The sequence below is a fragment of the Eumetopias jubatus genome, unplaced genomic scaffold (assembly GCF_037043125.1).
Source record: "Eumetopias jubatus isolate StellerSeaLion01/CBP00866 unplaced genomic scaffold, mEumJub1_p1.0 scaffold_17, whole genome shotgun sequence".
Classification (NCBI taxonomy): Eukaryota; Metazoa; Chordata; class Mammalia; order Carnivora; family Otariidae; genus Eumetopias; species Eumetopias jubatus.
Genome location: NW_028274823.1, coordinates 27643706 through 27659329, shown reverse-complemented (window position 1 = coordinate 27659329; position 15624 = coordinate 27643706). Strand labels below are relative to the sequence as shown.

Genomic DNA, 15624 nt, shown 5'->3' with positions numbered 1-15624 from the left:
TGATCCCATGGTCCTTGGGGTTGAGCCCCTCTTTGGACTCCCTGCTTGGTGGGGAGCTGCTTTTCCCTCTCCCTCTGCTGCTCCCCCTGATTGTGCTCTCTCGTGCTTTCTCTCTGTCGAATAAATAAATAAATAAAATCTTTTGAAAAAAATCAGAGGGATGAGGAGCCTCAGTGTAACCATGAGACATTAAGTGCAACATAGGGGCCAAATTTTTTCTAATGGGGCACATTCATTTCTGGCCCCTTGGCAGCCCTTTCCATTCCCCTGTTCTCCCACTGGACCGGAGGGCTAAGTAAAGAGTCAGCGTTGCTTTGGCACAAAGGCACATGCTGGTCAAAAATGGAAAGGTAGGGGGAACTCCTTTAGTCAATTTATGGAGGCCCTAGTGTGCCAGACACCATGCTGAATGCTAGGTTTCCAGCCTTTTATTCTCGGCCAGGAAAACATAGATGGGAACAAGGGGTTGGGATGGGGGAATAAAGGTCACCTTCCTTTTAGTCAGGAGGGCTTCCTAGAGCAGGAGGGCTTCCTAGAGCAGGAGGGGTTCCAGAAATTGCTTGAAGTCTAGAAGAGAAATGGTATGTGTTGCTTCGTGGGGACATAGGAGTTAAGAAGAGGGTCTGAAGGGGCAGGATTGGGGAGAAATGAGATTGGTGAGTAGTGGATGCTGGGAGCAAAGTTCATGGGACTGCTGGGGCTCCACAGGAACTGGTTGGACAGACTCTAACCCCTGAATACCAGGGCTCTAGTGTTGGACCATTTGCTGTGGGTGGGCCCTTTGCCAGGTTGTCAGGCAGGAGGAAGAGGATGATTTTCCTGTTGACAACCATCAACAAAAGCATAATGACCAAAAGCTGGCAAAATTCTTGCGCTCCCTTTTCTCACTTAATGGCTACAAAATCCCTCTAAGGCATAAAACAGAGGCTCACAAAAGGAGGGTCCCCACCTTTTTTTAAAAAGATTATTTATTTATTAGAGAGAGAGAGAGAGAGAGAGAGAACACAGGCAGGGGGAGTGGGAGAAGGAGAAGCCGGCTCCCCGCAGAGAAGGGAACCTGATGCGGGGCTTGATCCCAGGACCCCGGGATCATGACCTGAGCTGAAGGCAGACGCTTAACAACTGAGCTACCCAGGGGCCCCAGGAGGGTCCCTTAACAAAGAAGTGGAGCTAGGGGACCGGGCCCCAGGTCTCCTGGAAGCCAGGTGCCCCCCCGCCCCGATCATTGCCCCATATCATAAGTTAGGAAAACAGTAGGCCTGAAGTGTGTACTGTTTGATTGCCTGGAAAACTAACCAGGCTTACAGGCCTATTGTGAAAAGACATGGGACATCCTCACCAGGCAGGACTGAGCAAAACAAAACTTGACTTTGAGGCCCTTGGCAGGGGTAGGAAGAAGAAAGATTGTTCTGAGAGGCAGAAGAGCTGGGTTCCAGCTAGTCTGGGTCTCTTGCTTGTAGGAGTCATTAAATCTCTCTAAACCCGTTTCCTCTTCTGTAAAATGGGAATAACAGCACCTGCCTCCGAGGGATGATGTGAGGACTCAACAAGATAATGGATGCAGAGTGCTTAACACAGTACAGGGCACCTAGTGAGAGCTCAGTACTCCTTTTATTTTATTATTCTTATTTTTAATTCGAGGAGGTTGGGCTGCATGGTAGCTCTCTCAGGGCCTGGCGCCTGTGGCCTGAGCCCTGGTGCCCACACATTAAGCTGGGGCTCTCCACTCTTGAGGGGCTCCCAATCCAGCATCAAGGAGTCCCAGGTTGTGCCACTGTCATCTCCTCATCCGCCTAGCTGTGCATCTTGTCAGACCACATGGCTCATAAGAAGGTGCTGTGCTCTCTTCATTCTGCCAGTTAATACTAAGGAAGGCCCGGGAGAGAGAGGGGAGCGCTTTGAAAGTCTTATTGATTTGAACAGAAATTGCCTTTAAGCACCTACAGAGGTGAAAGAGAGGAGGTGAGCCGTCAGGAATCTAGGCCACTGCTCTCTTCTTGCCAGCGTCCACATTTTCCTTTCGGTCCCTAAGGGTGTGCGCCCATGACAAATATGGCTGCGGCAGCCTCGGGCGCGGGCACCTGCCGGGGCGCGGTCCCGGGAGCCGCGCGGAGCCAATCGCCGGCTGGGGGTGGAGGGAGAGGCTGGGGAAGCCGCCGGCGGGGAGCGCGCAGGCGCACTGACTCGCACCTGGCTCCAGGCAGCCGCAGGATTAGGCTTCGCCTGCCACTGTATCGGTGAGGGGCTGGTCCGCGGCCCGGGCGCGGGGGCAGGAGCGGGCCGGACTGGGGGCCAATCAGACACAAAGGACGGACCCGAGGGGGACAGGAATGCTGTCGGCTCTGGGAGTCCTGGTGGCTGTCTGCGGGGGGTCCTTGAGGTGATCAGGTTGTGGGTTGGGAGAGCCCTTGGGTCCGGATGGGAGAAGCTTGGGCTCAAGGGGTAAGGGTGGAATTCTTGCAGAAGGGCTCCCTGGGGGGCTGGGGTCGCGGGATGTCTCAGGCCGGGATCCATTTCATTAACATGATGGCCCTTAACCCTGGTGGCGTAGTAGAACCACTTGGGGAGCTTTAAAAGAACACCGACCCTGGGCCCCACCCCCCGAAAATTCCGATTAATTGGTCAGGAGTGAGGCCCGGGCCTCGGTATTGAGCAACTCCTCAGGTGATTTTAATGTACAGACGGGTTGAAGAACCACATGTTTCAGCGCCAGCTATTGAGTAAAGAGCTCCTGGGTTAGCCCCAGACTCCTCAGTGGCTTGGGAGGGGCGGGTGGTCCCAGAGTGAAGTCGCTGACCCTCCAGTGCTGTGGGGGAGGGAGAGGGGGAAGGTCCCTCCCCCAGGAAGGTGAAGGTTCCATTTCCAGCGTGAGGAGGAGGATAGGCCTATTATTATTTGGAATGGAGAGTCTCCCCCCCCCCCCCCCGCCCGCCCCGCCCGCCCCGCCCGCCCCGCCTCCGCCAACACACCGCCCACGCCAGGGGAGGCGCTCTTGCCAGGACTGGAAGCTGCTGTGGGGAGGGAGACTGGGCAGGGAGACGAGCAAGGCGGCTGTGAAACAGGAAAGGCAGCAGACAGTTCAGAGGTCAGCTGCTTGTTGAGAAAAGGACACACCTAATATTTGTGCAGGGTCTTACACCTTTCAATTTCATTTGATACTCCTGAGGACCGGTAGAGATTGGAATTGTTTTCTCCTGCTTCACAGATGTAGGAATAAACTCATAAAGTTAGTAGTGATAATGTTCAGACTTGACTCAGGGCCCCCAACTCCAAATTATGCTTATTAGTAGCTTTTTCTCTCTGCACTAAACTTCACATACAAGCGCTAGTACTTTTTTTTTTTTTTAGATTTTATTTATAGCTGCTAGTCCTTTTGAAGGGAATCAACATCCACCTTCCTGATGCCCCTCACTCTAGGGGTCCAGTCTGGCATTCTTGGTTTCCTCCACCAAATCCACCAGCCCGCAGCCACTATAGTTTGGTTCAGAAATCAGGGAGATGCTACTGTTTCCATCCTTTCTAGTTCATCTTCCAGAAGCCTGATGGGTCAAGAAGAGAGAGTTTTTATGCCAGGGGATTCTTTCCAAACAGATCTGGTTCTGTCACCTCACCATCCCCCCAGTGCCCCCCATCCCATTGTCCTCAGGATAGAATCTTGTGTGTGATTTACAAAACCCTTCCTGATCTGGTGTCTTTCTACCTCCTTGCCCTGGGCTCTCTTTCCATATTGTATCTGCTTTCCTTAGCACGTGGTACAAGCTTAATAAATGTGACCTTTTGTTACCACTCTTCCTCTTTGTGCACCTGTTGCCTGCTGTACATGTTTTATTCAGCAGGGCACATCAAGGTTCCCCTGGTTGCCTCTTTCTGAGTCCCACAGCCAAGCAGAGCTGAGGGGCACAGTGGGATTTGGGGGTGGCAATCCTAGGGCTGCTACTCTTCCCTAGTTCTGGGGATACCCATATTGGCCTTTTAGGGACAAATTCACTCAGCAGGCATTAATTGAGCACCTACTGTGTGGTGAAGGAGCCTGATGGAAGCAGGGAGTAGAAAACTGGGGTCTGACCTGGTGCTGCTCTTAACAGAGCTTGGGTGCTGGAGGGTAAGGGAGGCATTTGGACCCGGATAAAGGAGCCAAGGGACCTGAGAGGGGAGAGAACACCTGCCTAGGTGTACTCAGGCTTGTGCCACTGAGCTGAGCCTTGAATCAGCAGGATTTGATAAGATGGTGTGATGGGGTTAGGCATAGTGACATGAGAAATGCTGAGATATTTTAGTCAAAAACACCGGTTCTGAATCTTTGCTCCAGCCCCTAATAGCTCTGTGATTTATTTAACCTTCAGAGCCTTGGTTTCTTCGTTTATAAAATGAGATGGAAATAGTAACAAGAGTTGTAAGGATTCTTGATGGATGTAAAAGCCAGACATACCCAGATGCCTGAGAAATGATATGTAGTTACATCTATTTTAAGTGGAAGGAACAGCATGAACAAAGGTGTGGAGGTGGCATTTAAAAGAGAATTTGAGGGATGGCAGGATATACCAGGCAGCAAGAGGCATCAGTGTTGGGTGCTGGAGAGACCACTTCATCATGGCTTTGACAGAAGGGGACACTGACTGAAACCCTTTAAAGATCACAAAACCAAACTTGAGAGACACGAAAAAGAATAACAGTAGCTACTCTTCGTTGAGGATCTCCTATGTGCCAGGCACTGTGCTTGGGGCTTTATGTACCTTTTGTGTTTCAGTCCTGCAGCAATCCAAGAGGTTGGCATCATCCCCACTTTATACATGAAGAGACCAAGGCCCAGGGAGAAGGAAAGGCTGGCTCAAAGCCACATAACTGGGACCATCCCAGCACGAGAGCGGGGTGGGCTCTCATGACCTCCAGCAGGCTCTCCTGCCAGGTGCCAAGGTGGGGGTGGAGTTGGCTGGGTTACAGGGTATTTCACCCGGGTTATGCAACTAGGTTGGTGTGGGTTCTAAGCTGTTCCTCCCCTGGAGAGGCAGGGTTGCTGTTTTTTGCTGGGGCGAATTGAGGGTGGGAGGGTGAGTAGGGGAAGGCATTTCCTGAGGGAGGAGCGGAATCTGGAAGAGTGTGACCCTGCACACTCCTCCCCCAGCCCCCTCTCCTGGGCAGAGGCTCACCTGGACAGGTCACTCTGCCTCTGGCCCTGGCTTGTGGTGGGGGCTTGTATCTGGCTCTCCTGAACTGTGCATGTGTTCCTGCTACTTGTAGACTCTCCTCTTTTGACTTAGCCTTGGGTGCCCTGTCTTGTCTCTCAGATTCCCTTACCGTGGGAAGAGGCGGGATTACCAGGATATTCCCCTGCTCCTACTCCAATCTTTTAATAGTGAGCCCAAGAAGAAGCCCGTTTCTGAACATCTTTCAAGTAACAATGCTCTGGGCTCCTGGGCATTAGTTTAGTCCTCCCTGCATTCCTTTAAAGGATGGGCATTATTATTCCCATTCCACAGGTGAAGAAACCAAGGCTCAGGCAGGTTAAGTGATTTGCCTGAGGTTACATTCTTAGTAGGAAGTGCAGGTGGGATTTAAACCCAGCCTCTCCTGATGGCAAAAGTCACACCCTTCCCATGTCCCCGCCCTCTGAGGTTTTCTGCTATTACCTCAGCACCGGTGCAGGGAGCCAGCTGGTAGAGGCTGGGGACTTGCCTGCAGGGCTCACCTTCTCCAGCAACCAGGAAAGGTCACTGGACATCTGGGTGGGGGCCTGGGACACTTCACTCCCTTTGGACAAAGGCTTTGGAAGTGAGGTGGTGGCACAGGTGGGGGGTCTGAAAGGCCCTGGGGAATCTGAGAAAGTGAGCTGGGTTAAGGATATCAACAGAGGTATACGTTGTGCTTTACAGCCCCAAAGCACCTTTAGATTAATACTCACCCCATCCTTGTGTGGTGGGTTTGGAGGGTCTGAGAGGCTCAACAGCAGTAATCTCTGAAGTTTGAGTGTCCACTACACTTAGGTGCTAAGTGCTTGAGAGTATTTTCCCCTTGACTGCTAACAATAGTCTTAGGAAGGTTGGTGCCATATCGCAGATCAAGAAACAGACATAGAGAGGTTAAGCAAATTCCCCCAGTTCACACAGGTAGGAAATGGTACAGGCAGGACTTAGAAGGCCCCCAGTTGTGTTTTCTTTCCACTATGTTCCTTAGAAAGTGCCAGGGAAACTTTTAGGGTGATGGATATGTTCATGATCTTCACCGTGGTGATGGTTTCCCAGGTGCATGTATATGTTAAAACTGATCAGACAGTATACTTTGAATATATGCAGATCATTGTGTGTCTGCTATACCTCAATAAAGCTATGGGGGAAAAAAGTATTTCCCACCAAATGTTCCTTCAGGGGCTCAAGGGCTCCAGGGAGAGGCTAGCTGTCCATCCTCCTGCTTTGGGGCAAGGTAGGATCACTGTAGCCTGGGAGAGATTCTCACAGACTTAGCGGCTGGTTTCAGGTTTTCTAGCGCTTCTCCTTCCCTCATTCCCTAGCACTAGGCATAGACTGGCAGCAGGTTGGATCTCTTGAGTGAATTGTCCTCATTTTCCAATGAGCCTGAGAGATCCCACTGAGATTCCCTCCTTTCCCCCCCTCTCAGGGCCTGTTTTTCTATTTTTTTTTTTAAAGATTTTATTTATTTATTTGAGAGAGAGAATGAGATAGAGCATGAGAGGGGAGAGGGTCAGAGGGAGAAGCAGACTCCCCGCTGAGCGGGGAGCCTGATGCGGGACTCGATCCCGGTACTCCAGGATCATGACCTGAGCCAAAGGCAGTCGCCCAACCAACTGAGCCACCCAGGCGCCCAGGGCCTGTTTTTCTACCAGAGAGTGGCCGTGTCCAGCCCACCCTCCCCGAGGGAGATGGAGGGCAAAGATGCAGGCTCTGCCCTGAGAAACCCCACAGTCAGGTTGTTGTGGGGGCAGGCAGGAGAGCCTGTGGTACGGTGGCAGGAGGCATCAGTGAGGGGCTGGAGAGAGTCTGGACACAGTGCTGGCTCCTGAAGGATGGGGAGATGGGAGGCCATTTCTGGCAGGGGCACTACCAAGGACAAAGGCCTGGCCAGAGGAGAGGTTGGCTTGAAGACCTAGGGGAGGCTGGGCTGGACAGAGGCCCTGGAGGGTTGGGCACAGAGCAGGAGCTATAGTGGGTCATGGGGCAAGGACATGTCCTGGGGGTCAACTGCTGTTGGACTTGGGCTGAAGTTGGCTCTCCAGGGCCTGACCATGATAGGAAGCAGAAGTTTCAGCTGTGTGTGTCTGTGTGTGCGTGTGTGTGTGCATGCGTGCACACCAACATGTAGATCACGTCCATGGGCAGGCTTGGGTCACAAGGACTCAGAGAGGAACAGCCCCCGAGGATATGTGTAAGTTTCCTAGGGCTGCTGGAAGAGATTACTGCAAACTGGGTGGCTTAAAACAACAAACTTTATTCACTCACGGTCTGAAACAACTCCAGATGGTCACGCTCCCTCCAGAGGCTCTAGGGAGGAATTCTTCCTTGCTTCCTCCTAGCTTACTGGTGGTTGCCTGCAGTCCTTGGCATTTCTTGGCTTGTAGCTGCATCATTCCAATTTCTGCTTTTGTCCTCACATGGCCACCTTCCTTCTGTGTGTGTCTGTCTCTGCGTATAAATTTCCCTCTCCCTGTAAGGGCCCACCCGAATTCACTTTGATCTCATCTTAACGTGTACATCTGCCCAGATCCTGTTTCCAAATAAGGTCACACTTACAGTTACTGGGGGATAGGGCTTGAGCATATTTTTTTTCTGGAGATACGATTTAACGCACAACAGGGAATTTGAGAGAAGGAAATCCTCATAGCTTCCCTCTGGGGGTCAGGCAAGCACACACAGGGTTATTTTTCTGAAAAGAAAACGGCATCTTTGAATCTAAAAAGAGAGACAGGCAGGCTTAATGCCTCAGTGCCTAAACTGTGGTCATGGCCCCGTGGTCACCACCTGGGCGCCCTTTTGAGAGCGCTGAATCCTAACTACTAGACCACCAGGGAAGGGCGCCCTTTCGGAAATGCAGAATCTGGTTCCTCCCAGACCTCCTGAGTCAAAATCTGCATTCTGATGACGTGCCCACGTAACTTGAAAGCACATTCCAGTTTGAGAAGGCCTGCCCTAAAGAAGATCTGACTTTTATTTCCTTCCCTCTCATAGTCGGTCTGTCCTTCCAGCCTCTGTGTATAAGTTAGCCTGGTTGGGAGCTAGGCACCCACACTGTGCTTTGTGCTCTCTTTTCACGTAACATGTTCTTGAGTTTCTCTTCTGTGTGTTGAGGTGGGCCACAGGCTTGCCTCTTCTGGAGAGCATCGGCCTTGCTGAGACTGCCCCTTTGTTTCGTTCTTGGGCCGTGTCCGACTTTTTGCTGTTTATTACTGTTGCTGCCATGAATGTCTCTGTACATGTTCCTTTGGGGTTCGTTTCTTGAGGTGGAATTTCCAGAATCAAAGTGCATGAGTGGTTGTGGACTCTCTCACTCTTATATACCTATGGAACCTGACATCATAGCAACTTTCTTTGCTCTACCCAACAGTGCGTAGGAACCTGGTTTAGAAGGTCAAGTGGCAGAAAAGGCTTTAGAACCAGACAGACCAGGGATCAAATCTCCTACTTTTTTGCTGTATAACATGGGGCAAATTACTTAACATCTTTGAGCTTGGGATTGCTCTCTTTTCACAAGGTAATAGTGCTATAAATTTTGTAGGGATTTTATAAAGATAATCATGACACCACCACCATCCATTTATTGAGCACTTTCTGTGAGCTACCTCACTTGATCCTTACATTCCTCTGCGGAGTAGGCATGATCATCCCTTTTTTCCATTTACAGAAGAGGAAACTGAGGCTTGGGTTAAGTAGCTTGCTGAGGTTATAGGGGCATTGTATGCCCACGCCCACAGTTGGCATGTCCAGATGGTTAAGGTTTTTGTGATAAGACAGTGTGGATGAAAGAAGATACTGAGCACACTGCTCTAGCACGCGACCTGGCTTAGCACTCGTTGGACGCCTGCCTTCTTTTCCCGCGCCTTTATCAGTTTTCTTGGGTTATTCTCAGATAGTGGTATCCAGTCCAGCACTGTTTCAGTCGTATGTCATTGATGATTCCCTAGCTTCGTTTTGCGTACAAACTTTGTCCCAGTGGAAATGAGTTGTTTTGTTTTTTTTTTTAAGATTTATTTATTTGAGAGAGAGTGCACAAACAGGGGGGTGGAGGGGAGGGGAGGGGGGAAGCAGACTTCCCACTGAGCAGGGAGCTTGACGTGGGTCTCAATCCCAGGACCCTGAGATCATGACCTGAGCCAAAGGCAGATGCTCAACCGACTGATCCACCCAGGTGCCCCCAGAAATGAGTTTTTATTTTTATTTTTTTAATATTTTATTTATTTGACACAGAGAGAGGCACAGCGAGAGCAGGAACACAAGCAGGGGAAGTGCAAGAGGGAGAAGCAGGCTTCCCACTGAGCAAGGAGCCTGATGCGGGGCTTGATCACAGGACCCTGGGATCATGACCTGAGCCGAAGGCAGACGCTGAACGACTGAGTGACCCAGCCGCCCCAGAAATCAGTTTTTAAATGATTCAGAGGTCTGGGGTTAGGAGCAGAGCTGGCTCTGATCCCTGCAGCTAACTGGCTACTTCTTCCCTAGGGACAAGGATGGCCAGACTGCTCTTGGATGTGAGCGCTCCTCAGTGCTCCTGGGGCTGACGCCAAGCTGGCAGCCATGGGGCTGGGCAGGCTCCAGGCCTGGATGCTGGGCCTTCCTACGGCTGTGGTTTATGGCTCCCTGGCTCTCTTCATCTCTATCCTGCATAATGTGTTCCTACTTTACTATGTGGACACCTTTGTCTCAGTGTACAAGATCAACAAAGCTGCCTTCTGGGTTGGAGAGGTAGGACAGCACTGCGGGGGAGCTGGGCAGGTTGCACGGGTGGGTCCCACCTAGTCCGGAGCAGGGGCAGGCCAGGTTGCCCACCGTGATTCGGCAAGAAAAGCTGGAGCTGGAGGTGTTGATGACTCCTCCTTCTCCTGGCCACTGTCTGATGAGCCTGGCATGGTTCTAGATATTCACATATATGATAAAATATATTCACGTACATTAATTTATCAGCTGGATAAATTTGTCCTGGATGGGTGGGAGTTTGATGGGGCGGTGGCTGGTGGAGTGAGTTTTAGCAGAGGGACTGCCCTGAGCAAAGGTTTGCAGTCAGGAAAGCTGGGCTCATCTTTGAGGGGTGGTGAACAGGCTGGGTAGGGAAAACTCTGGAGAGGAGGCTGCCTGGAGCCCACCTGCCCCATTTCCCTCTGCCCACAGACGGTGTTTCTCCTCTGGAACAGCCTCAACGACCCCCTCTTCGGCTGGCTGAGTGACCGTCAGTTCCTCAGCTCCCAGCCCCGGTTTGTGTCCTGGGGATGGCTCACAATGGGTCCCGTCCCACCCCACCCCTCCCCAGGGGTGCCTGTGTTTGGGGTGGGGAGAGAAAGGGAGACCATTTCAGCTTTTGGCCAGGCTCCCTCCCTTCTCAAGGTCAGGCAGGTGGGAGAAGTGGCCTTGATTAACTCTTGCCTTGCTCACCTGGGGAGAGATTCACCTCAACTTGGTTTGTCAGGTCCTCAGAACTGGGAGCTGTACAGCAGACCCTCTCTGCTGCTTCTGGCAGATTCCTTGACCCCATCCCTGCTTGGGCCCAACACTGCCCCCAACCCTGAGAAATAGGTATCCCACCACCCTTTGCCCATCAGCCTTGGCCGGCTGGCAAGGGAGCGGACGAGAGAGTATACTCCCTGGTGAGTTGTGCTTCCTAAGTGAAAGGCTGAGGACGCGGGGCTCAGTGGTCTCACTCTGCTGTGAGTCCCATATTCTAGGCCTCTGTCCTTCCTTCGGGGCCTGGGCAGAGGGGGAACTGGGGCTTGCCCAGTTGGTAAAAGCCGCTCCCACCTTTCCTCCTGTCCTTGGCAGGTCGGGCGCTGGGCTCTCCTCGAGGGCCGTGGTGCTGGCACGGGTGCGGGCCCTGGGCTGGCACGGGCCGCTGCTGGCGCTGTCGTTCCTGGCATTCTGGGTGCCCTGGGCACCAGCTGGTCTGCAGTTCTTGCTGTGCCTCTGCCTCTATGATGGCTTCCTGACGCTCGTGGACCTGCACCATCATGCCTTGCTGGCTGACCTGGCCCTCTCTGCCCACGACCGTACCCACCTCAACTTCTACTGCTCCCTCTTCAGTGCGGCTGGCTCCCTCTCTGTCTTTGCCTCCTATGCCTTCTGGAACAAGGAAGACTTCTCTTCCTTCCGCGCCTTCTGTGTGGCCCTGGCCACCGGCTCTGGGCTGGGCTTTATGGGGGCTGCACGGCTGCTTGGGCGGCAGGTTGAGGCGGCTGGCAGGGAGCCTGAGTGCCCAGCCCTGGCTGTGAATGGCGGGTGAGTGGCCTGGCCCAGCTCTCCGGGTTTCCCCCAGCATGGAGTCCCCTGGCCGATGGGCGGCTGCCCTGGGGTGGTGGATGGCTCTGGCCCAGCCCTAGGCTATCAGTGACTCCCCTCTGCCCTGTAGCCTGTGCGGAGAGGAGCTGCTTACCGGCTGCCAGGACGCAGATAGCATCACTTTGAGCCAGTACCTCCAGCAGCTCGCACGCCACCGGAACTTCCTGTGGTTCGTGGGCATGGACCTGGTGCAGGTATGGGAGCAGCACCCCCGCCCCCGATGGCCAGGATGTGCCTCACTCAGGGGAACAGGCTCCTTAAAAGCTGGGCCTCATGTGAGCACTGCTGGGTGATTTGCTAGCAGGAACACAGGTCGGGTAGTTGGGAGAGCTGGATTCTAGCACCATCAGAACTCCTCACTCCCTGTGTGATCTTAGGCAGGTCTCTCGGGGCAGCTGTGTCTTCACCTGCAAAGGGAGGCTATGAAAAAGAGGTGCCCTTTGGGAACTTTGTGACAATCTTTTTAAAACACTAAATGCTGTGCCTAAAACACATGTAGTATGTGAGCTTGCCAAGTTCAGAAATAGATGGTGTTTATATCATCAAGCTTGTTTTACTAGTGTTTTCAATTAAAGAGAGGAAAACTTAATCATTCAATTTGACGATTTTATCCTTCCTTCTACCTTTTAGCAAAATTAGATGAGCAACAGGAATTTGGTGTTGGGTGTTATTCTGGCATGTTCCGTGTGGAGGGACGTGGGGTTAAAGTCTGCTCTTGCTCCCGCCGCTCCCCGGTTGGCTTCCGGCCTGCTCCCAGCTGCCCTCCAGCCCAGCAGCCTCCTCATTGCCCCTGTTGGGTTGCAGGTCTTTCACTGCCACTTCAACAGCAACTTCTTCCCCCTCTTCCTGGAGCATCTGTTGTCAGACCACATCTCCCTCTCCACGGGCTCCTTTCTGCTGGGTGAGTGGGTGCTGCAGGCAGCCGCCCAGCTGCAGGCACAGCTCCCTCCCCAGCCGGGCCCTGTTGCCAGGGGTGGGGGTGGGGGGGGAGCTGCGGCGGGGGGCAGGGGGGTTACGCTGCTTCGCTTCGGGCTTGCCCCTCCAGCCTCAGCTGTGCTGTGGGAGGAAGGGGTGGGAGCCCACTGCACTGTGAGGAGGGTAGGGCTGCTCTCCTGGTGGTCTCCATGATGGTGCCCCCAGAGGTGAGGCGGCACAGTGGCCGGTTCACAGCAGGGCTGACGGGGCTGTCGGGCTTGGCTGTGCGTCTTGACTCTTATTTACTGTGTGGCCTTGGCTGTGTTTTCTTTAATCTCTTTGGGCCTCCGTTTATCACCCGAAAGGTAGGGATAATAACAGGACTGATCCTAAAGGGTGGTGAGGATGAAATGACAGGATGTGAAGCTCGTAGCACAGAGCCTGGCGCGTCGTGAGTGTGCAATCCCTGTCACGCCGTTGGTTGGTGTGGAGAGCTGTGGAAGCTGTGGCAGTGCCCCCTCACAAGGCTGCCCCCTTCTGTCCAGGCATCTCCTATGTGGCTCCCCACCTCAACAACCTCTACTTCCTGCCCTTGTGCCGGCGCTGGGGCGTCTACGCCGTGGTGCGGGGGCTCTTCCTGCTCAAGCTGGGCCTGAGCCTGCTCATGCTGTTGGCCGGCCCCGACCGCCCTGGCCTCCTCTGCCTCTTCATTGCCAGGTATGCGCTGCCCTCCCTCACCCCCGCACCTCTGCTCCACCCCTTCACTCTTGCCCCCTCTCTCTTCGCTGGCAGCAACCGTGTCTTCACGGAGGGCACCTGTAAGCTGTTGACTTTGGTGGTGACTGACCTGGTGGACGAGGACCTGGTGCTGAACCACCGCAAGCAGGCGGCCTCGGCTCTTCTCTTTGGCATGGTGGCCCTGGTGACCAAGCCAGGCCAGACCTTTGCTCCGCTGCTGGGCACCTGGCTGCTGTGCTTCTACACAGGTGAGGGCCTGGGGGCTGGCACCGGGCTCCTGAGGCTCCGGGGGTCAAAGCTACAAGCTGGGTCCAGTAAGTGGGAGAGAATGGCAACTGGCCAGCAGAGGCTGTTCCTGGGCCCCACCTCCTCTGCCTCTTCCCACGTGGGCGGAGGAACTGAGTCTCCAATTCTTCCCGTCTTTCAGTGGTTCGTTCGTTCATTCATTCATTCATTCAACAAACGTGTATAGAATACTTTCATTGCCAGGAGCTGCTCCAGGTCCCTTTAGGGAGGTAACAATGGTTTTGCCATCGTGGAACTTATATTCTAGTTAGAGGGATGGGTGGGATTGGCAATAAAGAGCCGAACAAGAAAATAGCAATGGTAGTGGGAAGAGCGATGGTAAAATAGGCAGTGTGACTGAGAAGCTACTTAGTGTGTGTGGTCCAGGAAGGCCTCTCTGAGGAGATGACACCCAGGATGTGGACTGGATGGCAAGAATCTGGTCTAGAAAGATCTCAGTGAATTCCAGACAGGATCGGGGCGGGGGGGCAAGTACAGAGCCCCAAGGTATCAGGAGTGGCTAGGAGATGAGGCTGGGGCAGCAGAGGGCTCTGTCCATTAGGGCAGGGTTTGGATTTTATTCTCAGTGTGGAGAGAAACTATTGCAAGGGTTTTAAGCAGGGCAGTGACATGGTCTGATCTGGGTTTTTCAGTTCACCCTGACTGCTGTATGGAGAATGGGCTGTGGGGAGGCTGTGGCAGAAGCCATGGAAGCTTGAGCAGGTGGAGCCAGGGGGACTGGAAGAAAGTGTCTGGGTGTGGCATGTGTTCTGGAATTTGGGGGAGGGGAAGGACTGGCTGCTGGGGAGTGGTGAGGTTAACCGAAGAATCCAGGAAGACTTTGAGTCTATGGTGTGGATAGTGGTGCCAGTCACCCAGAAGGGAAGCACAGGGGAGAAGCAAGTTTGGAGAAGGAAGTGAGTTGTGGTTTAGAAATGTATGCATGTCGTTTGAGATGTGGCACTGCGGACCTTGGAGGAGACCAGGGCTGACCCTGTTCTTTCTGCATGCTCTCTCACCCTAGGTCATGATCTCTTCCAGCAGCCCCCACTGACCCCTGTGGGGAGTGCCCAGCCCTGGCCAGAGCCCCCGGCCCCAGCCCCAGCCCAGGCCCCAACACTCCGCCAGGGCTGCTTCTACCTGCTGGTGCTGGTGCCCATCACCTGTGCTCTGCTGCAGCTGTTCACTTGGTCCCAGTTCACACTGCACGGGAGACGCCTGCACATGGTCAAAGCCCAGCGCCAGAACCTATCACGGGCCCAAACCCTGGATGTTAAGATGGTGTGAGAGGCAGGTACAGCAAGGCCACCCTGCCGAGGACACTGTCGCAGCCCTGGGGCAGGAGCCACTTCTGCCAGCCCCCCGTCCTGCTCCTCTGCCTCCCTGGGGCACAGCCTGGAGGACAGATGGCAGAGTGTGAGCTTCTGGGGCTGAGCCGGGAGCATCACTGCGGTCTAAGTTCGGCTTGGCTGTCTGGCCCAGCTGGGGCAGGGGCTGGGCTGTATGTGCTCAGGGATCTGCTTCCCTGCCGTGGGGCAGGAGGAAGAAGAGGACCAAGACGGGGTGGGGCTGCCCTGTGATCACATGGGGGTGCTGCAGGGCATGAAGGCCTGTCCCACCACCTGCTTGGGGCCGGTGCTGTGTATGGGCTCAGAAGCCACTTTCACCCACTCAGGGGAAGCTGTGAGTCCCACCGCCCCCTCCCTCCACATTTCCAGTGGTTTCTCTGACCTCTCTGCTTCAGTTGTGCCTAAAGTATTGTGCCCCAGCTGCTGCAGGGCTCCCCCACCCCCACCTGACCTCTCAAAGAGGTTCATGTCATCACAGACTGATTAAAGTCAGTTATTTCTGTTCCCGTTCTGGAGGTCTGTGCTATGTGTAGAAGTGGTGGGTTGGCGGGGTTGGGGAACAGGATTCCTCACTTAATAGGAAAAGCACCCTGAGAACATTCTTCTGCAGATGAATTGGTGGGGGTGGGGGTCACCCTCATCAGAGTCACTGAGGTAGCAGGGAGGGCGTGCAGACCAGTGGCTGGCTGCATGGGCATTTGTGAGCAAAATGACTTGCTGGCCTGTGGTCATGTCCTGGTGCATTTCCCATATACCACTGCCAGACATGGTGAGTGAGGAAAAGCAGCCACTTCCAAGAGGTCTTCAACCCTGGAGTCACTGGGAGCTTTCAAAAATGCTGATTATCT

General features: G+C 53.8%; 1 protein-coding gene across 3 annotated transcripts; it reads left to right on the top strand.

Annotated features, from left to right (window-relative positions):
* Positions 1-2151: 2151 nt before the first annotated feature.
* SLC68A1 (solute carrier family 68 member 1) lies at positions 2152-15280 on the top strand. 3 transcript variants are annotated; one of them, XM_028098489.2, is made up of 9 exons: positions 2152-2237; positions 9666-9908; positions 10332-10414; positions 10977-11429; positions 11560-11683; positions 12294-12390; positions 12950-13121; positions 13197-13390; positions 14452-15280. In XM_028098489.2, the coding sequence occupies exons 2-9, from the start codon at positions 9741-9743 to the stop codon at positions 14712-14714; spliced, it is 1554 nt and encodes a 517-aa protein (XP_027954290.1). In that variant the 5' UTR covers positions 2152-2237; positions 9666-9740; the 3' UTR covers positions 14715-15280. The 3 variants fall into 3 exon arrangements, with proteins under 3 accessions (XP_027954290.1, XP_027954288.1, XP_027954289.1); XM_028098487.2 differs by having other exon boundaries at positions 12950-13390; XM_028098488.2 differs by lacking the exon at positions 2152-2237 and adding an exon at positions 2259-2380 and having other exon boundaries at positions 12950-13390.
* The last annotated feature ends 344 nt before the right edge of the window (positions 15281-15624 follow it).